The sequence below is a fragment of the Giraffa tippelskirchi genome, chromosome 7 (genome assembly GCF_054371585.1).
Source record: "Giraffa tippelskirchi isolate mGirTip1 chromosome 7, T2T-mGirTip1v1.2.pri, whole genome shotgun sequence".
Classification (NCBI taxonomy): Eukaryota; Metazoa; Chordata; class Mammalia; order Artiodactyla; family Giraffidae; genus Giraffa; species Giraffa tippelskirchi.
Genome location: NC_137281.1, coordinates 30,540,931 through 30,565,371, shown reverse-complemented (window position 1 = coordinate 30,565,371; position 24,441 = coordinate 30,540,931). Strand labels below are relative to the sequence as shown.

The 24,441-nt window shown below is 38.3% G+C and overlaps 1 protein-coding gene across 2 annotated transcripts in view; it reads left to right on the top strand.

Annotated features, from left to right (window-relative positions):
* The window catches only part of LOC145514261 (uncharacterized), a 261,315-nt gene extending 253,014 nt beyond the window's left edge, over positions 1–8,301 (top strand). Inside the window, exons 15-19 of one of the 2 annotated variants that reach the window (XR_014059995.1) lie at positions 2,109–2,162; positions 3,806–4,963; positions 6,346–6,650; positions 7,331–7,492; positions 7,952–8,301. Coding sequence is in view for 1 of the 2 variants with exons in the window: in XM_081511601.1 (XP_081367727.1) it covers positions 3,806–3,928; positions 6,346–6,539 (317 nt within the window). In the remaining variant the exon portion in view is untranslated. The remainder of the gene's footprint in view (positions 1–2,108; positions 2,163–3,805; positions 4,964–6,345; positions 6,651–7,330; positions 7,493–7,951) is intronic. The other variant, XM_081511601.1, reaches the window with a different exon arrangement.
* The last annotated feature ends 16,140 nt before the right edge of the window (positions 8,302–24,441 follow it).

Below are 24,441 nucleotides of genomic sequence, written 5' to 3'. Positions count from 1 at the left end.
GGATTACCTTCCTTCATTATTGTCCATTTTCAACCTATTCATGTCTGTAATTCACTAACAACACAATCTTCTAATATCATGTTCTTCTGAATCCTAAAAATGCATAACAGTGTATTAGAAGACATTCTAAACAGAATCCCTGAATTTAATTCTGTCCCCAGGTCACTCTTCAGATCAGTAAACAACTGGGCATCTTCAGTCCTTAAGTAAAATGTGTTTCTGCTGTATGTAGAATGGGATGTGATATCAAAGACACTGTTTCTTGCTCTGAATTTCCCAAGTTTCAAATTGTTTTGTAACTGGAGCAGTCATGGGAGAGGGAAAAGGAGCATGTGTGGAGAGTTTTTGCTGATGGTGACAGAGCCTTAGGAAGTGTCAGAGGTAAAAGACCTACTGCTAGTGAGAGGTTGCTGGTGGCAGTGCTGTGTCTCTGGGGAAGATGTTGAGCTTGAATCTTTTCATGGGCAGTATTTGAATTCAGTACATTGCAGGGTGAATGAGAGTGGGGGTGCTGTCTAACTTCTGTTCTGCATACCTGTTCTCTTCGTGAGATTAAAATGTTTGCTTGGTCTGTCACTTTCATGTTTATTTAATGAGGGCATACTCAGATATTTCAGAAAAGGCAGGTAAATCACACCCTAAACTAATGAGACAGCAAAGACAAATTATGCTTACCTGAATATCCAAAGCTTTTCTTGATGAGGCTCGTTACATGAAAAAAAAAATGTAAATTTGTTTTTTAGACATATCAAAATGGTGGTTTATGCAAATTAAGTGAATGAGATCCCCAAATACAAAACCATATAATTTTATGATTCTAACTACAATTGAATCAGAAGAAGAGATCCCTTCAACAAAAACCCGTTAGTTAATTTAGGTGTAACAAGAAACATAAAAATATACTGATTTTCAGTGTAAATTCAATCCTAATATTTACATTATGGAATATTTGCTGCTGTAACAAATAAAGAAACAGACTGAGTTAGTGTTAATAGCAATTCTTTCACTATTATTGCTTTTTCTGGAATTCAAGAACCAAACAGGAGAAAGCGATGCCCCAGAAGGCACCTGGAATTCAAATTTATTTATAGAAGCATTAGTTTAATAAATAAGAACATTTTTATCTTGCCTTACGGGGTTGTCTTGAAACTCCTGATGGAGGCAAAGAAGAAAAGAGTTGAGAGGTTTACTAATAAATGGAGAAAATACAGGTTTGGAAAATACTTGTGCCTGTTACTCCATTTCAGTGTCCAACAAGCTCAGTTGGGACTTAAATGCAAGTCTTTGTGAGTCCATTAGAACAACAGTATGCCAATGAAAAATAAGAGAGATAGTCATTGCACATGGACCTGAGAGGCACAAAAAATATGATGGTGACTGTTGTGCTAATGTTTGCCAGAGGTGTCCTACGAGCCTGAGCAAAGTCAGTTTCATTGAAATTTGCTCCTTAATTGACACAAAATGCAAGTCCCTGGAATGAGATCTGGCTGCTACCTAAAGGGCTGTAGGTGCTTTATCTTAATGTTTTATTGATGGAATTCTGCTGTGTCCATCACTGGGACAGCATCAGGAGACTCATTAGTGAAACTCGCTCTCAGTTCCAAAGATCCTTTACACATCCTCTTTGCTGGTTTAAAAAGCAGTAAAGAGAAAGAGAGTGATTTGTGCAGTGGCTAAAGGGTTATTTTCTACAGGATGTCATGAACTGCTTTTGGCATTCCTTTTTTGTAACTAGTATTTTATTTCATTTTCTACTTTTACCTGTGGTCCCCCAAGAAGGAGCTCTGCTACAAATTGAATCTCTCTCCTCTGACAGGTTTTTTTGTTGTTGTTGTGCCGCTCTTAAGTTGTGGCCAGTGTACACTCTGACTCAAATATGCTGAAGACTTTGTTAACTTTCTGAATAAGCTACTTTGTCAGGTTAGGGTAGTATTCAAAAATGCAAAAATTAGGGTTTTACTAATATCATGAGTTTATATGTCCTATGTATTCAGTAGGTATGTGTCTTTAAATTTTTTGGGTAATTGTCATCCAATAAATGTAGATAATTATTGAGAAGGATAATTTATCACTGAACTACATGTTCTTTAATCTCTTTACTTTTATAGGGTTCTCCCTATAAACACAGTCCAAAATTGGAAAATAAAGCTACCTTTCATCAGGTAATTTCCAACATTTTACTTCTGAAATGGCATGTGCTAACACTGTACATAGACATCAAATATTTTAAAAAGACAACAAGCACAATATTCAAACGATATTGAGAGCTATAAAACCACACAGATCTGTGGATTAATAGAATTTAGGAAAAGACGATTTAGAAAAAAAACTTGAAAGAAGCATATTAGCAAAGATCTTTATCCTCTCTTTACTAAGAATATTATCTCAGAACTGATTATAATAGCTCTACATGTATTACCCAATGGCTCAGTGGGCAAAAAATCTGCCTGTAATTCAGGAGACACAGGAGATGCAGGTTCAATCTCTGGGATATGAAGATCCCGTAGAGAAAAATGGCAACCACTCAGGTGTTCTTGCCTGGGAAATCCCCAGGATAGAAGAGCTTGGTGGGCTACAGTCCATGGGGTCACAAAGAGTCAGACATGACTAAGCAGCTGAGCACACACACATATATTACTTTAATAATAAAATTAATTTAATTTTCATTGGTTGACATAAGATGCAGGCACCCTCACTTAGTAATGATGAAATATTAATGAAACTGAAAGACAAAGTGTCTCTAGAGATACTTGTAGGCACCTGGAATAGAGAGGCCACATCCTAATCCCCAGTATCTGTAAATATATTATTTATATGGCAAAAGAAACTTTTCAGATGAAGGTAAGGTTACAGGTCTTGAAATAGGGAGCTTTGTCCGAATCACATGAGTTCTCAAAACTGAAAAATAATGGAAGAAGAGAGATGTGATATAAGAAATACTAGACTGGCTCTTGGTGGTTTTGAATATATAGGATGGGGCCATTAGCCAAGGAAAGGAATGAATAGCTCTCATCTTATAAAGAGCAAGTAAAACAGGGACCTCATTCCTGCAACTCCAAGAAGCTGAATTATGCTAACAACCCATCAAGGAAGAAATAGATTCTCCCCTGGAGCCTTTGGGATGGGAATATAATTTGCTGACACCTCAATTTTAGCCTGATGAAATTTGTGTCAGATTTCAGACTTACAGAACTGTAAGATAATATATTTGTGTTGTCTTAAGCTTATAAATTTTGGGGAATCTCTTATGCAGCAATAGACAACTAATACAGTATGTTATATAGTCATTTGTCTTTTGCGGAGTGTCCCTTACACAGAGTTTTCTGAATACCCATTGAAAAAGAACTTTAATAAAGTTCTACAGTGAAACTATAGTCATGAAATATTTTCCTACATATGAATTAGTCAAACGGACAGGGTTTGAAGAAGAGTCTTCAGGATGGGGTTAGGATTTTCATTCTTTTCTTGGTGTTCCATGCAGTGGATGGAATAACTATTAAAATAATATTTTTAGGTGAAGAAACAGGATTACAAAGAAAGTTAACCATGTTGAAATAAAACTATCAAAGTGTTTTAGTCATGGTGTAGAAATGTAAGAGCTTCCTCATTACAATATTAAGTAATTTCTCAAATGCTATGATTTTTAAGTAGCATTATTATAAACAATATTTCAAGGTGTTTGAAACTCAGTAATAAGATAAGACATTTGTGGTGGCAATGAATGACAGTGTATAAAAGACTCTGTGCTTTGTTTCCTTCATTAAACATAAAAAAATTCTAAATTAGGTGTGTTTTTTCCCCTCAGAATTCACAGACCTCCTAAATTCTATCATATACATGTGGATAAGAATTCCTTCTCTGTTGGTGGACTCCTTCAACTCCAGATCAACTGGTGAAAAGTCATCTCTTAGAGATGATCAAAGAACAGGTATATTTTAAAGACTATCAGTTATTTATCTCCGAGTAACATGAACCTGTCACATTTTTATGAGCAAGTGGAATAAGTTTTCCTCAACTCTTATCAGAACAGTAAATTCTTGATAGATTCAACTAAATGGCACCTTCTTGTTTTACCTTTTGTTTATGATGGCTAAATTGAATTTTGCAAACTTTAATGATCTCATTTTCTTTCAACATCTCATATTAGTTCACATGGAAAAGTGCCCTAAAGCCAGCAACGACAAAATAGGTCCTGTGTACTCTGAAAAAGTTGGCTTAAAACTCAACATTCAGAAAACTAAGATCGTGGCATCTGGCCCCATCACTTCATGGCAAATAGAGAGGAAAACAATGGAAATAGTGACAGACTTTATTTTTTGGGGCTCCAAAATCCCCTGCAGATGGTGGCTGCAGCCATGAAATTAAAAGACACTTTCTCTTTGGAAGAAAAGTTATGGCCAACCTAGACAGCATATTAAAAAACAGAGACATTGCCCGCAAAGATCCATCTAGTCAAAGCTATGGTTTTTCCAATAGTCATGTATGGATGTGACAGTTGGACTATCAAGAAAGCTGAGTGCTGAAGAATGGATGCTTTTGAACTATGGTGTTGGAGAAGACTCTTGAGAGTCCCTTGGATGGCAAGGAGATCGAACCAGTCCATCCTAAAGGAAATCAGTCCTGAATATTCATTGGAAGGACTGATGCTGAAGCTGAAACTGCAATACTTTGGCCACCTGGTGTGAAGAACTGACTCACTGGAAAAGACCCTGATGCTGGGAAAGATTGAAGGCGGGAAGAGAAGGGAATGACAGAGGATGAGATGGTTGGATGGCATCACCGACTCGATGGACATGAGTTTAAGTAAACTCTGGGAGTTGGTGATGGACAGGAAAGCCTGGCATGCTGTAGTCCATGGGGTCACAGAGTGTGACACAACTAAGCAACTGAACTGAACTGTGACACAGATATGATAATTGCATTCAAGATGCTCAAATTGAAGTGAAATTATGCATGTAAAGAAGTAACTGATAATGTAGAGCTAAACCACATGTATACTTTATTAGGTCTGTGAGGGAGTGATGGGGTTGGATGGAAGGGGAAGCCAAAATCAGTTAGGTATGATTAGGCACTTGGCCACCTGATGCGAAGAGCCGACTCATTAGACAAGGCCCTGATGCTGGGAAAGATTGAGGGCAGGATGATAAGGGGCGACATAGGATGAGATGGTTGGATGGCATCACCAACTCAATGAACTTGAGTTTGAGCAAACTTTGGGAGATAGTGAAGGACAGGGAAGCCTAGCATACTACAGTCCATGGGGCTGCAAAGAGACATGACTTAGCAACTGGACAACAAGAAGGCACTTATTCAGAGAATAGGTGATAACTGAGCTGGTTCCTAAAGACTAGATGCCCTCTAGATCAAGATTTTTCAGCTTCATACTGACCTTTTGGCCTGAGTAAACCTTTGTCATGATTGACGGTCCTGGGGATTGTACAATGTTTAGTAATATTCTTGGTCATTAACTACTAGATGCCAGTACTCCCCTCCCTTTGCCCAAGGCATGACAAAGAAAAAGTCTCCAAAGGGTTCCGAATGGCCCTGGGGAGCAAAATCATTCCTGCGTTGAAAATAAGTGCTCTGAGACCATGGTACTCAGAGTGTCCTACAGGTCTCAACAATATTAGCATCACCTGGAAACTTGTTACAAATACACAGTCTAAGACCCTGCTCCAGAAATATTGAATCAAAACCTTCATTTTATCAAGATTCCTCAATGATTTGAATGCACATTGATTTTGAGAAGCATTCTTTTGTCTGAAAGCCCTCCTAGAATTAGAAAAAAGATGCACGTTGGCAAGGGGACATGACATAGAGAAATTCACTACAGCAAGGATAGGACACAAGCATGGAGAATCCAACAGGAGCCAGAAGGCAGGACCCCTTGACATGCTCATAAAAGCAACCAGATACTCTCTGGGGAAAAAGAGTCAGTGAGTGGTTCTAATCAGAGAAAGAATCTGAACAGATTTGCCTTCAAAATACAATTTGTGTGTGTAGCTCTACTGTCACTTTAATTGAATGTCTACAGTAAGGAATTGGTGATTTGTGAAATTTTTTAATATCACACCTTAAATTAGCAACTGTTAACTTTCTGGTTAATCTAAAAAGATGACCTTTCCCTCTGATCAAAGCAGCTCAATGACAGTCCAAGCTATTGTCAGGGGAAAATGCAGAGGAACATTCAATATTTCTTTAAGAAGGAAGTCATGTATAATGTCTGGTGAGATATCAGGTTAAGATTAAATCTTTATATCATATTGAGATGGGTTTCCTGCTGTCCTAGAAATTAATTTGAGTTAATCATGATCTTTCCACCCTTTGTCATCCTTTTCTCCATAGCTGAATTAATCCACAGCACAGCAGCCCTACAAACTGGGAGGCCTGATTTTTGGGTCTGGCCCGAGGATAGGAAGTCAAAAGCTGGCAGAAGACGGATGCTTTGCCGAAGTGACAAATTTCTTTTCCTGGAGAAAGTTGCTGACTGCAGTGTTCCAATTGGAGCAGCTTATCTGCCCCTCCAGATGCTGAAATAATGACAGATGCTCAGAGAAAGCTTGACAAGAGGAAGAAAAGAGCCTGCTGAAGAGTCTAACCTGTTTGTGTGCAGGAAAATAAAAGTAGCACTTACTGAGGTCCCTACTCTGGTAAGGTGTCTATATACACCTCTTTTAGCCAAAAGATGGTGTCGCTGTATGCAAATCCACTGTAGGAAATTAGAGGATTTGTGGATGGTACAGAATTTGTATTATTTTTTTTTCCCACGGGATTAATAAATCATTGTATCACTTTACTAAATATGAAACAACCTCCGGGTAGCCCTGTTGAATGACACGACACCAGTTTATAATGACTGGATGTTTATGACTGCATGCTTCACAGCTGTGGCAGATGATTGCATTTCTTATTGTGCATAAAATTGCCAGCATTTAATATTGAAGAGGTAGTCTAAAGCCATTAACTGGTTACTGGGTATCTAAATGAAGTATAATTTAATATGTAGCAAACAAGTACAAGAAAAATCTTTTTTAACAAGTTGAAATTTGGGGCAACTGCACAACAATTCACAAAATATTGATCTTTGTGATAGATTAAAGCATGAATAAGTAATAGAGTGAATAAAAAGAATGATTAAGATTTTGACTTATTTAAAATGCACTTAGGTATATAGTGTTTGAAATGTCAATGATAATTTATGTGCGTGTTCTCACATATGTGTGTGTGTCTGTGTAGGAGAAAAAAAACAAAATTGTACTGTTTTCTGTGTATCTTTTTCTGTATTGTTATATCTTTGGCTTTTTCCTCTCTGATTTTTTTTTTTTTTAAGAGGTCATCAACCTCCTGTGAGAGAAACTTGTTCTCACCAGAGGAAAACTACCCAGTTGTAAAATATGGTTTGCAAGATGAGAGAAACATTTCTCCAAACATTTCACCTTTCCTAAGAGATTTCTTTGCATCTTACTTGGACTGCTGAAAGAAGATTTTTACAGTATCCTTTGCAGTAACTTTTCATTCATGGCTGAAAAGCACTTACTATGAAATTCTTTCTGCATTGAGTTGAAATTAAGTCTCCATTGTGGACTCTGCACTATACTTCCCAAGTAAATCACTGTATGACTGAACCTGAAAGCTGTATTCCAGGTAGATTAATGAGCATACCAAAGAGGGGACATGGGGAATTCAGAAGGAGACAAGAACTAGAGAGCAGTCAGGGTATAATCAGACTTGGGTTGAAACAGCAAATTCCATAGCTTCCTGATAATGTTTTGGAATGTGACACCCCTCAGGTTTCCCTCAGTACCTCTAAATAATCCACAGAGGAGAAAGCACATTTACATTACATTTGTTTACGCATAGAAACAAGCTAGAGTCCCAGAACTCTTTGAAGGTGTAACAAGGGCTGCTTCACAGATAATATTTTTTCTCAAATCCTTAACTTGGTGTTCAGGGAAAAATACAAATCATTTGAATCTTCTGAAGTTCCGCAAAAAGTGAGTAACAGAAATGGATATATATATATATTTTTAATTTCCTGATAAGTAAACCAGAGAGCATGCTTATGTATTCCCTTTGCTATCTATTATCTATATTGTTGGAGAAGAGATATGGGCTATACAAACTTAGTGCTCTTAAATACTACAGTTCCTTAAGGAATATTTGTGTGGCAGGATCTGTATTCCAGAATGATTTGGCCAATTAATAAATGAAATTTCCAATCTGTGAAACATGTAATAGTATACTGTTTCCATACAGTTGGATACTCCGTTGTTTTTGCAGTTAAAAAAAAAAAAACAAAAACTTATAATTATTGTCTTAACCATTTTAAAGTATATGGTATTTTTAAGTATATGCACATTGTTGGCAATAAGTCTCTTAAACTTTTTCATTGTGCAAAACTGAAACTCCATATCCACTGAACATCAATTCCCCATTTCTCCCTCTCTCAGCCCTTGACAATCACCATTCTACTTTCTGTTTCAAAGAGTTTGGCTGTTTTAGATATCTTATATAAGTAGAATCATGCAGTATTTGTCATTTTGTGACTGACTTATTTCACTCAACATAATATCCTCAAAGTTAATGAATGTTGCATTCTGTAACAGAATTTTCTTTTAAAGGCTGAATAATGTTCCATTGTATGTAAATATAATGACTTTTATTCATTCATTTGTTGGTGGATATTTAGATTGCTTTCATCTTTCAGCTATTTTGAATAATACTGCATTGAGTATGGATGTGCATATATTTGTATCTTTAAGATCCTGTTTTGAATTATTTTGGATATATGCCCAAAAGTGGAATTGCTAGCATGTATGATAATTCTCTTTTTAATTTTTAAGAAACCACATACTGTTTTCCATAGCAGATGCACCTTTTAATATTTTTACCAACAATGTACAGGGGTTCCGTTTTCTCTTGCATCCTGCAAACATTTATTATTTTCTGAATGTTCATTTGTTTTTAATAGTGATCAGCCTAATGGCTGTGAGATGATGTATCATTGTGGTTTTGATTTGCATTTCCCCATTGTTTAGTGGTGTTGAACATCTTTTCATATGCTTGTTGTCCATTTGTGTATCTTTGGAGAAATGTCTGTTAATGTCCTTTGTTCATTTTTGAATTAGGCTATTTTGGTTGTTGTTGACTTGTAGGTTTGTTTTTTTTTTTACATATTCTGGGTATTGATCCCTTATCAGATATATAGTTTGCAAATATTTCATTCCATTCCATAGGTTGCCTTTATTTTGAATATTTATTTATTTATTTGGTTGTGCTGGCTCTTAGTTGTGGCATTCGGAATCATCAATTTTCATCGTGGCATGTGGGATCTTTAGTTGTGGCTCAGGGGGATCTAGTTCCCAGATCAGAGATTGAACCCAGGGCCCCTGCATTGGAAACTCAGAGTTTTAGCCACTGGACCACTGGGAAAGTCCCAAGGTTGCCTTAGTTCTTATTTTTTTAGAAGTTTGTACATTTTGAAGCATGATCATAACTTTTATCTTGAGCTTTTATGTATTCCTCAATGAAATTGCAATTTTGATGGTGTTGCATTAGATTGAATAAAAATATTCTTTCTACCACTTCTACCTACACCTGTAAGTATATACATTCTCCCTCCTGTTCTCCCCAGTACTTTCTAATCTGTATTGCATTCCCATTTGAATTTTTCACTTTTTAATGAAATTAAAATTTATGGTAAGACACATGATGATATTAATTAAAATATACTTAGGGAATAGTATGAAACTATCCAATTTTCTTTTATATCAATTAGAAATACCATGGGTTACAATAGTTTTGAAGGCTCAAATTGCATTGTAAGATTGAATACCTTACTTATCATATTGTCTAATCTGAAAGTCGGGTCACATGGATGAAACAGGATTCTATGCTTCTTCAGAAAGCAGTAGCAATTTGTGATTGAAATTTTGGAATATTTTACGTTGATGGACCAAGGATAGAATATTTAGAATATAATATCTCAGGAATTCCATGCCTGGTGAAAATTTCTAAAAGTAGTAATAGAAAATAAATCCAAAGAACAACCTCAATTCAATAACAGCTATAGTGATACACAATAATTTACTATGATGAGGTCAGTAACTATCATACATGTTTAATTTGTAATATGGTTGTTAATCTGTGGGTTTCCCAAGTGGCTCTGTGGTAAAGAACCTGCCTGCCAATGCAGGAGGCAGGGTTCAATCTCTGGGTCTGGAAGATTCCCCCAAGAAGTAAATGGCAACCCACTCCACTATTCTTCCCTGGAAAATTCCATGGACAGAGGAGCCTGGTGAGTGTAGTCCAATGAGGTCACAAAGAGTCAGACACCACTGAGCAACTAAAGTGAAAGTGTAGTGAAAATGAAAGTCACTCAGTTGTGTCAGACTCTTTGCAACCCCATGGACTTAGTCCATGGAATTCTCCAGGCCAGAATACTGGAGTGGGTAGCCTTTCCCTTCTCCAGGGGATCTTTCCAACCCAGGGATCGAACCCTTATCTCCCACATTGCAGGTGGATTCTTTACCAGCTGAGCCACAAGGGAGGCCCAAGAATGCTGGGGTGGGTAGCCCATCCCTTTTCCAGCAGATCTTCGGTACCCAGGAATTGAACCAGGGTCTCTTGCATTGCAGGCAGATTCTTTACCAACTGAGCTATGAGGGAAGCCCCCAAAACAATTATTACTCTTGCAAGTGAGAGTTCAGTTGCAATGGAATATGCCCATGGCTACAAATATGGTAAGAGAAAGTGAGCTAATTTGAAACCCATAAGTTTGACAGATCTTGTGTTTTACTACCCACAACATTACCTCCTCTTGAGTTTACCTGTTTTAACGGCCTGAATGTATTATTTGATCAACATATCAGTGTATAAATGAAAATTATTCATTGTCACAAATCTGCGATTAAGGATATTTATATTAACATGACCTTGGAAATTGATGGCTTATGTCTATTTTGCAAATATTTAATACCTAGGAGCAGACCATGCCTATTGGTTAGACAACAGGATTTTCATTAGAAACTTGGTTTAGAATAACTTGTTTCTTTAATAATGAGGTGAATGACCAGATTCTCCAAATTGTGTTTCATGAGACCTAATTAAAATCAGGTGAGAGGGCAAGCATGCATCACCATGTTGTTCTTAATAAAATGAAAATCAAATGGGATTAATTAAAGAGAGTGATAGCCTTCCTTAGATTCTTTGGAGATTGCAGAATACTATGACTAACTTTCCTGAATATCCAAGAACATATAAAACTTGGAGCTTATCTTTTGTCATGAAATGTTCCAAGTACAGAAGTAAACAGAATCTGAATTATTTACTTTTCTCTGGTACTCATTACCTATGGGATCTCAGAATAGTTATATTGGATGGGATTCTCTATTTACAAAGCACCACATTAGAGTGTGAAATAGGTTTGTAGCCAGAGCTCTGTGTGGCAGTTATGGCCCTAGGCCTTGGAGGGCTCCCTCACGTCAGAGTGCTGTAGGGGAGCAAAGTCTGCCACCCCAAAATGTTTCCTTTTCATGTGGATCATTTCGAGTTAGAAACTGTCAGGCCCACAAGACTCAGGATGAAACTTTGACCTTCCCTCTAACAGCCTAAAGAGTTCAATTAAAGGATCTGTTTTGAGCAGGGAGGCATCACCATAGACAGTTATAGTATAGTTAGGTGTGCCAACAGGGATGAACCCAGCAGAGTCTGTTTGTTAAAAGCCATCTCTGTGTCCCACTGTCTCTGCAGGGCCCAACAAACATTTGTTTACCAAACATTTGCTTTTTCATCTCCATCCCCATGAGAATTGCCTTCCTCGTCTTTGAAGATCCAAACCACTGCCCTAGCTTTCTCTTGTCTTTTTGTTGAAGGTGAGGCTTTTTGCCATTTTGGCAAGTTACCTAGTTCTCCAGGGTCTCTCCCATGTATACATGTTATTAAACCTTTGTCTGATTTTCTGCTGTTGACCTGTATCCTCTCAGTTTAAGTCTTAGACCAGCCAGAAGAAAAACCTGGAAGAGTAGAAGAAAATTTCTTCCTCCTTGACTGTGCTTACAGCTAGTTGGAGAGGAAAGATATATAAATAGAGAGGTTAATTACAAACACTCCGAGGAACTTGGTTTTAGGGGGACTTGGTTTCATAAATGTCTGGGAAATAGCTAGGGTCAAATTGTATAGTTTAGCTAAGTGGCAGTTGCTCTGAACTTAATATGAAAAGTCACACACACACACGCACAAAATCACTCACAGGTTATACACTGATAAATTGTCTCCCCAGTGAACAGAACCAGCTAGGATGAGGTCAGGACATTTATTATCCAGTGTCAGAGTCTGATTTCACATCCAGAGAGGCCACACATGTTGTAGGAACTTGAAATAGTGATGTCTCAATTTCTTCCTCTTTAAATGCAAAGGGTTGGTGCAATTGAATATTATTCAGCAGTGAAAAGGAAACAAACTACCCACATATGCTACAGCATGGATGAACCTCCAAGTTAGTATGCCAAGTAAAAGAAGCCAGGCACAAGAGATAACATGTTGTATGATTCTGCTTGTCTGAAGGGTCCAAAATAGGGATATGTGTAGAGACACGAAGTAGAAGAATTGTTACCTAGGGTTGGGAATGGGAACAAAGATTGTCTGCAAATATGTATAAGGAATATCTTGGATGAATGAAAGCTTCTAAAACTGAATTGTTATGATGATTGCACAAATCTTTAAATTTACTAAAATTATTGAACAATTAAAATGGGTAGATCTTATGATGTAAATTGAAACTCAATAAAACTACTATCAAAAAATAGAAAATTTGACCACATGGGGATAAATTCCTGAAGGCCTTTCTAGCTCTGAAGTCCTCTGATTCTATGATTCCAAGTATGATTTTCTTGAATTTCACTTTTCTGTATTTTTTTCTTTAATGTTTAAATGAAATTGAGTTATCTCTATTTAAGGATCTGCCCTCAACAAAGATGTTTATATCTCTTGCTCTAAAAAAATGTGCAAAATGTCTGTGTGGTGTTTTTTTATTGTCTTTCTACTGAGGTCTAAAAATGCTCATCGTCCTCATCTTACTATTTGCCATACAGTTTATTCCATCCAAATAAGCTTATACTGAACAGAAAAATTAGAGATAAAATTTAGACCCTACTGAATCTTTCTCTGTCTTCTAAGTGATATAATTCTTAAGATTTTGATACATTTACCCTTTCTAAGACGAGCCGTGGAGGTCTATACCTTAAGAAGATGATGATAATTTAAGTATTATTATTTAGTTCTTCTGAAGGGAAGGAGTTCTGCTCTATTTCACAATAATCTGCTTCTTCTAGGGGACAGTGAGCAACATGAATCATCAGTGTCCTTCAGTTTAGTTCAGTTCAGTCTCTCATTCGTGTCCGATTCTTTGCGACCCCATGAATTGCAGCACGCCAGGCCTCCCTGTCCATCACCAACTCCCGGAGTCTACCCAAACCCATGTCCATCGAGTCAGTGATGTCATCCAACCATCTCATCCTCTGTCGTCCCCTTCTCCTCCTGCCCCCAATCCCACCCAGCATTAGGGTCTTTTCCAATGAGTCAACTCTTAGCATGAGGTGGCCAAAGTATTGGAGTTTCAGTTTCAACATCAGTCCTTCCAATGAACACCCAGGATTGATCTCTTTTAGGATGGATTGATTGGATCTCCTTACAGTCCAAGGGACTCTCAAAAGTCTTCTCCAACACCACAGTTCAAAAGCATGAATTCTGCGGCGCTCAGCTTTCTTCACTGTCCAACTCTCACATCCATACATGACCACTGGAAAAACCATAGCCTTGACTAGACGGACTTTTGTTGGCAAAGTAATGTCTGTGCTTTTAAATATGCTATCTAGGTTGGTCATGACCTTCCTTCCAAGGAGTAAGCGTCTTTTAATTTCATGGCTGCAATCACCATCTGCAGTGATTTTGGAGCCCCCAAAAATAAAGTCTGACACTGTTTCCACTGTTTCCCCATCTATTTCCTATGGAGTGATGGGACCAGATGCCATGATCTTAGTTTTCTGAATGTTGAGCTTTAAGCCAACTTTTTCACTCTCCTGTTTCACTTTCATCAAGAGGCTCTTTACTTTTTCTTCACTTTCTGTCATAAGGGTGGTGTCATCCACATATCTGAGGTTATTGGTATTTCTCCCGGCAATCTTGATTCCAGCTTGTGTTTCTTCCAGCCCAGGGTTTCTCATGATGTACTCTGCATAGAAGTTAAATAAGCAGGGGGACAATATACAGCCTTGATGTACTCCTTTCCCTATTTGGAACCAGTTTGTTGTTCCATGTCCAGTTCTAACTGTTGCTTCCTGACCTGCATACAGGTTTCTCAACAGACAGGTCAGATGGTCTGGTATTCCCATCTCTTTCAGAATTTTCCACAGTTTATTGTGATCCACACAGTCAAAGGCTTTGGCATAGTCAATAAAGCAGAAATAGATGTTTTTCTGGAACTCTCTTGCTTTTTCGATGATCCAGCGGATATTGGCAATTTGATCTCTGGTTCCTCTGCCTTTTCTAAAACCAGCTTGAACATCTGGAAGTTCACGGTTCACGTATTGCTGAAGCCTGGCTTGGAGAATTTTGAGCATTACTTTACTAGCATGTGAGATGAGTGCAATTGTGCGGTAGTTTGAGCATTCTTTGGCATTGCCTTTCTTTGGGAGTGGAACGAAAACTGACGTTTTCCAGTCCTGTGGCCACTGCTTAGTTTTCCAAATTTGCTGGCATATCGAGTGCAGCACTTTCACAGCATCATCTTTGAGGATTTGAAATAGCTCAACTGGAATTCCATCACCTCCACTAGCTTTGTTCATAGTGATGCTTTCTAAGGCCCACTTGACTTCACATTCCAGGATGTCTGGCTCTCGGTGAGTGATCACACCATCGTGATTACCTGGGTCATGAAGATCTTTTCTGTACAGTTCTTCTGTGTATTCTTGCCACTTCTTCTTAATATCTTCTGCTTCTGTTAGGTCCATACCATTTCTGTCCTTTATCGAGCCTATCTTTGCATGAAATGTTCCTTTGGTATCTCTAATTTTCTTGAAGAGATCTCTAGTCTTTCCCAATCTATTGTTTTCCTCTATTTGTTTGCACTGATCGCTGAGGAAGGCTTTCTTATCTCTCCTTGCTATTCTTTGGAACTCTGCGTTCAGATGGGAGTATCTTTCCTTTTCTCCTTTGCTTTTCGCTTCTCTTCTCTTCCCAGCTATCTGTAAGGCCTCCTCAGATAGACAGCCATTTTGCTTTTTTGCATTTCTTTTCCATGGGGATTGTCTTGATCCTTGTCTCCTGTACAATGTCATGAACCTCTGTCCATAGTTCATCAGGCACTCTATCTATCAGATCTAGTCCCTTAAATCTCTTTGTCGCTTCTACTGTATACTCATAAGAGATTTGATCTAGGTCATACCTGAATGGACTAGTGGTTTTCCCTACTTTCTTCAATTTAAGTCTGAATTTGGCAATAAGCAGTTCATGATCTGAGCCACAGTCTGCTCCTGGTCTTGTTTTTGCTGACTGTATAGAGCTTCTCCATCTTTGGCTGCAAAGAATATAATCAATCTGATTTCGGTGTTGACCATCGGGTGATGTCCACATGTAGAGTCTTCTCTTGTGTTGTTGGAATAGGGTGTTTGCTATTACCAGTGCTTTCTCTTGGCCAAACTCTATTCGCCTTTGCCCTGCTTCATTCTGTACTCCAAGGCCAAATTTGCCTGTTATACTAGGTGTTTCTTGGCTTCCTACTTTTGCATTCCAGTCCCCTATAATGAAAAGGACATTTTTTTTTGGGTGTTAGTTCTAGAAGGTCTTGCAGGTCTTCATAGAACCATTCAACTTCAGCTTCTTCAGCGTTACTGGTCGGGGCATAGACTTGGATTACTGTGATATTGAATGATTTGCCTTGGAAACGAACAGAGATCATTCTATCGTTTTTGAGATTGCATCCAAGTACTGCCTTTAGGACTCTTTTGTTGACCATGATGGCTACTCCAATTCTTCTAAGGGATTCCTGCCCACAGTAGTAGATATAATGGTCATCTGAGTTAAATTCACCCATACCAGTCCATCTTAGTTCGCTGATTCCTAGAATGTCGACATTCACTCTTGTCATCTCCTGTTTGACCACTTCCAATTTGCCTTGATTCATGGACCTAACATTCCAGGTTCCTATGCAATATTGCTCTTTACAGCATCGGACTTTGCGTCTGTCACCAGTCACATCCACAGCTGGGTATCGTTTTTGCTTTGGCTCCATCCCATCATTCTTTCTGGAGTTATTTCTCCACTGAACTCCATTAGCATATTGGGCACCTACTGACCTGGGGAGTTCATCTTTCAGTGTCCTATCTTTTGCCTTTTCATGCTGTTCATAGGGTTCTCAAGCAAGAATACTGAAGTATTCAGTGTCCTTAGTAGAAGTTATTTTTGCCTGTTAAAAATAAACATGCATCTTAGCATTATCCTCTTATTTAGGATATTAGGATTTGTTTGGTCAGCCTTATAAAAAAGAAGAAAAAAAAATGATGGAGTGCTCATGGACAGATTTTGTAATAATGGACACATGTGTTTTGTCACCCAAATGCTTCTTTATTTATTTAATGATTCTTGAAATTCCATTTATCATTAATTAGGGATGACATAAATGTGAATATAACCTTCGCAGAGAAGATATGGACTTTAAGTTCGTTCTCTTATTTCTCCTTTCATTTCTTGCTTCTTTCTACACTGACTGTAAACTCCATGAAGTGAGGGATGAGGTAGTATTTTTCTTTCCATTCTATTCCTAGCACTTCTCAAATAGCCTCGTTCAGTGGATAGGTATTGGTGAGTGAGAAAGTGAACAGTTTACATGACCATGCAAAGTCACAGGAATGAATCCTTAGAAATCAAACTGTGAATGAAACAGGTCTGGCTCTTATTACCATGTGGCGTGAAGGAGATAGCTATGTGACAAACTATGATCCAGGTGAAAGTCACATAAGAGAATAAATAAAACTTTTCCATTCTCCTTAGTTACCATTTATAGCAGTGAGTCTTATCCTCCTTGCATGTTAGAACCTCTGAAAAACTTACAAGGACAATGTCAAAGGCTGTGAACCATACAAGGGCAAAGTTAGGATCACTGGAAATGGGATCAAGGGAACTGGTATATTTTTTAAAGTTCTAGGTAATTCTAGTATATATAATGGCTAGATCTGAGGTCTTCTACTTTGCAAACTCATGATAATCTGGTTTGGACAGGGGCCTGACATTTATGCTGACATAGAGACTCTGATAGCCTCTTACCTGTTGGCTTTCTCTATTCAGGTGAACTCTGACCTTTACACCTCAATCCTCACCCCACATCCTTGCAGACTGCTCACACAGTCCTCAATATCAAGTTATATTGATACAGTATTTAATTTAGCAAACAATACTCTATCTACCCAGTCTTCAAAAATAGAAAAGAATGTTCTGTGTTCTCCCTGTGTACATTAAATTACTCAGGAAGTCTGTCGATCTCACTGTCTGTATTTATTTTTAAGGTCATTTTTCTCCATCTCAACAGCTATAATGAGATGTCATAGTGTATGATCTGGTGACTGTATTGGCATCCTAAATATTTTCCTTCTCCCCTCTCCAATTTACTCAGTACTCCCAGAGCAAAGTTATCTCCCTATAACACACATCATGTTATCCTCTGCTTTATAAATACACTGAGTAAAGACAAAATAAAACAGTTCTTTCAAAGAAGACTGTTTTAAAAATTTTAGACTCCTTAAGGTAGCAAACACAGTTTCTTACATAGTTTGAATCTAGTACTTAGATTTTGTTGTTGTTATATTAAAAAAAAAAACTTTTTATTTTGCATTGGGATATAGCAGATTACAACGTTGTGATAGTTTCAGGTGAACAGCAAAGGGACTCAGCCGTACATATACATGTATCCATTCTCCCCAAACTCCCCTCCCATCCAGCCATCCAGGCTGCCACATAGCGTTGAGCAGAGTTCCATGTCTAGCACATATTTCTGATCTCTCTCTGCCTGTGTTTCCTCTACTCTGTAAGTCCTTTACTTTAATTGTATCTGATTTTTAAACCTCTCCTGATCTCTATGTGCCACACTTCTAAACTCAGATGTTTTTCTCCCCTACATCTCTGAAACTTCCCACCATCTTTTCAGAAGCAGGCCTGTTTTTCTTCAAAGTCAAGTTCAAATGCAAATTCCTTTGTGAACTCTTGCCTTCATCCCTGCATTTTAGGGATTTGAAGCCTGCTCTTTGTTTTAGCAAAGGAAATGAATTAGTCTTAGCCTTTCTAATCCTGATTATGTGACCAGGAAAAAAGCTTTTATTAATCAGTGGATTTTATTTAAAGCTTACAGTCCTACCCATTTCTCCACAATCACCAGGAATCTGCTTGAATCACTGTTTATTTACAAGTGAATATTGAATATGGAGGATGGTTACTTTTTATAAACCACAATTCTGGAAATAAGGTTGAAACTGAGATGCCAGATCTGATGAGTGTAAGTCTGTCTTTGTGTTTTTCAGCATCATAAATCAGCTAACAAATAGTTTACTATGGTATAGAACATAGGAGAAAGAAATTTAAATGAATATTCAGTGTGATTTGTGGAGAGACAGCTCAGAGATGTGTATCTTGCAGTGGAACTGTTTTTATGAAATATTGTTGCCCCTCAAATATATATACCATTCTGTCTTTTTAACATATTTTTCTTCAACACTTTTCCAATAATTGTGACTGGAGAATATATGCTATGTAATTACTATAGACGATTTAATACTTTAGCGAGAGCTGCAGCTTTTTTGGCACCTGATTCATAACTTAAGGAACTGCTGAAACTTTAAACAACCAGGGAGCCCACACATTATGAGCAACAGTAACTAGGGAAAGTCTAGGGGGGTACGTGGCAGAACGTTGTATCCTCACATAATAAAGCAGGTTATTAGATTTCCTAAAATAAGTAGTCCCACAGGAATGGCTGTATGTTGCTAACTTCATGAGTCACCCTGAAGACCCACTTCTGTTTAGAGAGTGAATCTCTTGGATTAGAAGATTTGCATTTAAATGGTCTATTTCCCCCTTGCAGCTACAGGTTTCTGCATAGGATAATACTCCTCTTTCTTTGTGCTGCACATACAGAAAGGGTCCTGATAAATCCCATCATTGTCATGATCCAAGAGTTTATCAAAGGACTTCGAAGCTATTCTAACAGACCCATTTTGAAATAGTTCTTCCTGTATCGCCTTTTGGGAGTTTTAAAATATATTTAGGATAATTAGCTATTCCCCTGCAGGCTATCTTTATGAATTTGAGAAAGATGCCATCCATTTTCTTAGTAAATTAAAGGAAAACACATATTTGAAAACCGCTAATTTCAGTAGCAAAATAGGCACTAGCTTAACATTTGGAACAGTTCTTTCTAATACTGAATGCCTTTTAGTCCACAGCCTTAGAAAATTAATAAAGAATGAAACGAAATATAACCCAGAATTGTGGTGTTGAATATTTCTCACACAGAACCTTTGAAACAGCCACTGGGGCTGGAAATTCTCTCTCATATTATGTGGTATTGTTGCAGGAAAGGGGACCCCTTCCAGGGCCCGAAACTGGGCTCTTGTCTAACACTCGGAAATGAATTGTCCGAGGAGACACATGTGCTGAAAAAGCAAGAGATTTTATTGGGAAAGGGCACCCGGGTGGAGAGCAGTAGGGTAAGGGAATCCAGGAGAACTGCTCTGCCACGTGGCTTGCAGTCTCCGGTTGACCTTTCCCGAACTCTTCCGGTTGGTGGTGGTTTATTAGTTCCGGATTCCTTACCAGGATCTCCTGTCATAAAACAGCTCATGTGAATGGTTAGTAAAGGGCCTGGCCAGAGTGGGCAGTTTCAGTCATTGTGCTTCCCCTAACAACTCCCCCCTGAGAGACTTCATACTCAAGATACTTCTTGGAATTGGGGTGGAGGTCTCTTTCTTCTGTAACTTCTTCCTGCTGTGCATGGGCGTAGGCCTGCCTAGTAGAGCAGAAGTCTCTCTCTACCTGATCTAAGTCAAGGTATTTTTTGCCTGAAACCAGCATTCACCCTTGTAATAACAGCAATTTAGTTTGAAACTGCTGGCCTCTCTCAGAGATGAAATAGAAAGGGTCCAAACAGGAGACCTAACAGGATGTTCATCACTGGTCCCCAGAAACAGGAGGCAACATTTGGGGTGAGGGCTGCAGGGTCTGTGACCTTTTTTTTTTTTTTTTTTTTTTGATTGGTTGGTGGTGAGGCAACAGAGCTACGCTGGCTGGGCAGCTATGACTGTTGCCAGCTACGCAGGGCAACTATGACTGTGATAACTTCCTGTCAAAATGGGGCATAGGACTGCCTCAGCTTGGAGAATAAACACTGAATTGGAAGTATTCCTAAGTTCCAAGTCCTAGATCTGAACCTTGTATGATTAAAATCTCAATCCCTTGTTCTGCCATTTTGTTGTAACAGATGCAGTTAGAAGTAGCTGGAGGAGGGATAACTGGAATTTTAATAGACAAAATAAATCTCTCTTTTTTTTTTTTTAGAAGAATAAGCCTGAAACCCAGTCTGGACCTGGCACTTCAGGGAGACTTGTAGCCAGGTAGCCAGTTGGCTAGTTTTATAAAAAGTAAGGTTGCAGTTACTAGCTTCTAGCAGACATTGTTTTCAGAATGGTGGCATCTAAGCCTGACACGACTCAGAAGACTCAAGTGTTTAGCAGTACAACATCTAATCTGAAATTACACCTATAGTATCACCTTGTTATTTCCCAGGATGTCTGAACCATAGCTACTCTATTTTGACTTTTAATTGTAAAATTTTCCTTAATAGCCAAAGCAGATCTCACCATTAATGACGTCAGTGTTTCTCTAGGTATGAGAAGATGCAAGAATTGGGACTCATAAAATCTCCTGAAAAGCTCTGACTATCTGAAGGCCTGTCCTGCCAGTTTTTCCCAGAGCACAGAGTGCCTCATTCCTGATTTTCACCCTGAACTACTTTCAGGGGCGTTGAAAGTCAGCAGTTGCATTGGCCATAATTTAATCTTTGTAGACGTAGATGGCAAGTGTCAGTTTTCAGTTGGCAGAGCCCCTTTTTGCCCATAAACTTGACCATGATTTTTGAGGGGGGCATTTCATGACCATTTTATCCATGGTGCTGAGAATGTCCATTCTGAGGTTTGGCAAAGATTGTGTTGACAAGCCACTCAATGTGCTGTTACTGGACTAAGCCATAAATCAGTATCCAAAATTCTCTGGACCATCTGTCTTACTAGTCTCTTGGTCTAGGAAAATATTCCCTCTTGTTGCTTCTTCCCATATCTAGAGTTACACTTTCACCGATCTAGAGATACTATCATCAATCTCATATGGAACGATATATTATTCTATTAGAGGTCTTTGACTGTGTGGATCACAATAAACTGTGGACCATTCTGAAAGAGATGGAAATACCAGACCATCTGACCTGTCTCTTGAGAAACCTGTATGCAGATCAGGAAGCGACAGTTAGAACTGGACATGGAACAACAGACTGGTTCCAAATAGGAAAAGGAGTACGTCAAGGCTGTATATTGTCACCCTGCCTATATAACTTATATGCAGAGTACATCATGAGAAACGCTGGGCTAGAAGAAACACAAGCTGGAATCAAGATTGGCGGGAAAAATATCAATAACCTCAGATATGCGGATGACACCACCCTTATGGCAGAAAGTGAAGAAGAAGTAAAGAGCCTCTTGATGAAAGTGAAAGAGGAGAGTGAAAAAGTTGGCTTAAAGCTCAACGTTCAGAAAACTAAGATCATGGCATCTGGTCCCATCACTTCATGGGGAATAGATGGAGAAACAGTGGAAACAGTGTCAGACTTTATTCTTTTGGGCTCCAAAATCACTGCTGATGGTGATTGCAGCCATGAAATTAAAAGACGCTTACTCCTTGGAAGGAAGGTTATGACCAACCTAGATAGCATATTTAAAAGCAGAGACATTACTTTGCCAACAAAAGTCTATCTAGTCAAGGCTATGGTTTTTCCAGTGGTCATGTATGGATGTGAGAGTTGGACAGTGAAGAAAGCTGAGCGCCGCAGAATTCATGCTTTTGAACTGTTGTGTTGGAGAAGACTCTTGAGAGTCCCTTGGACTGCAAGGAGATCCAATCAATCCATCCTAAAGGAGATCAGTCCTGGGTGTTCATTGGAAGGACTGATGTTGAACCTGAAACTCCAGTACTTTGGCCACTTCATGAGAAGAGTTGACTCATTGGAAAAGACCCTAATGCTGGGTGGGATTGGGGGCAGGAGGAGAAGGGGACGACAGAGGATGAGATGGTTGGATGACATCACTGACTCGATGGACATGGGTTTGGGTAGACTCCGGGAGTTGGTGATGGACAGGGAGGCCTGGCGTGCTGCAGTTCATGGGGTCACAAAGAGTCGGACACGACTGAGCGATTGAACTGAACTGAACTGAACTGACACACATTTGGCAGTGTAAGAAACAGCAGTTTTGTAAAACAGGTGAAACACAAATAACATAGCCAGCAGTATTAGTCAAGTCACAAGTAAGACTTAAGTTAAGAGTTTCCATTAGATGTTACCCAGTATATCTCAGGTCATCTGACTTAGTATACTCTGTAGAATCTTTATCTTCCAGGGAAATTATATATTGGCACTGTCTATGAGGCACATAGCCCAGTTTTCTAGTGTTACTAGACTGATTATCCTTAGTATGATTTAATTGTTTCCAACATAGAGGAGACTTTAAACCTAAATTACCATAGCCTGGTGTTATCTATATAAATCCATCCCATAACTGTGGGAGATTTTTTTCTCTTCTTTGCTGAAACTTTGCTTGTTGCTCTGATTGAGCTTGAGTAATAGAAGAAAGCTCAAATTTATGGCCAGTATCAGAGCAGGCATTATTAATTGGCCTGGTGAGGGGATCCCACCTAGAAATATCACAGTGACCTGAATATGACTATAATTTTTTCTTTTTAAGTAAATTTTCTCAGGGCCAACCAGTTAGAGCCTTGTAGTAGAGAATTTTACCAAGGTAACCCAGAACTAGACACAGGTAATTGGCCACAAACCCAACAATTGGATTGATTTCTAAAACTAGCATAGGATCAGGCCTATGATATAAAAGCATTTGATTTGTATGCAAAGGTCTAAGTAGTCAAGAAAACATTATAAATGATCATACGAATCAGGTCTAGCATCTTGGGCAAGCTGTCTACCTCTGATATCACCATCTTCTCATCCTGGTGTAGTGTAGTTTCTCCTCTCTTTGAGCATCATTTTAAGGTGAGATCAGGTCAGCTGTCTTCTCTATAGACCAATCCAGTGTAGGGGCCTTTGGAAGTGTGAATTAATCTAAAAGTTAATATCCCTTCAGTTTCATTGTGCATGAGCTACTTAAGAGTACCTGATAAAAACGTCGTTCCATCCAGGTTGGAGACAGTTCCTTAAATTATGTCTTTTTCCAGTTCTGGTTGCAGATCATGAGGCATCTGATCTTCATCCAAAGATAGATTACTGAGATAAGCTTCAGAAACAAACTTAGGGTGTTCTTTAAGAACTCAATTAAATTTTACATTAATATCACATAACAGCAAAGAACTATCCAAGAGATGAGTCTTACTAGATGCAGACCTCCATTAATAAATTGGGTTTAACATTTATTGAAACGTCTTTTTCTCCCTAAAATTACCCTCATTTTTATCAAATGTAACCAAATTAAGGGCTAGTTTGTTTGCAAAATAGGTCAGTTCCCACTAATTTTGGTCTGATGATTTATATAACCATAATTGATCATAGACATTTTATTTTGCTGAAACATTTAGAGTCTCAGACTGAACTTTTAGAATAAAACAGGGCTGGGAAACTCACACCAAAGGTTTATCACAGATTTTGCCTAACAAATTTAGGTGAATTCTTCTCTTTTTAAGGTCTCAAAAATTCCTTGAGATTCTTGTACCTGTAAGTGAGATATCCTTCCTAATTCATTTGATAAACTTACTGGAAACCTAAGAATTTCCGATTTCTGGAGGAGTCAGATAGAAAATATAACTGTTTTGTTTATAATGTATAATTTTACCAAAGGATTGTCATATTTAGTTTGAGAGGAAGGTTTTCCCTACTCCCAGAAAACATAAGATTCAAACCCGTAATTTTTCAGATAGAAACCATAAAAGTTATAAGTCTATTCGTTGGTTCATTCAGTCATTTTGTTAACTTTTGTGAAGTCATCAGGTTTTCCGTTAGAATACCAGGACATATCAGAATGTTAAGAACTCCATATAATTTCTAGAATATCTGTATTAGTAAATTTACCATACATTATAACATGAGCGGATTTATTCAGTTCAGTTCAGTCGCTCAGTTGTGTC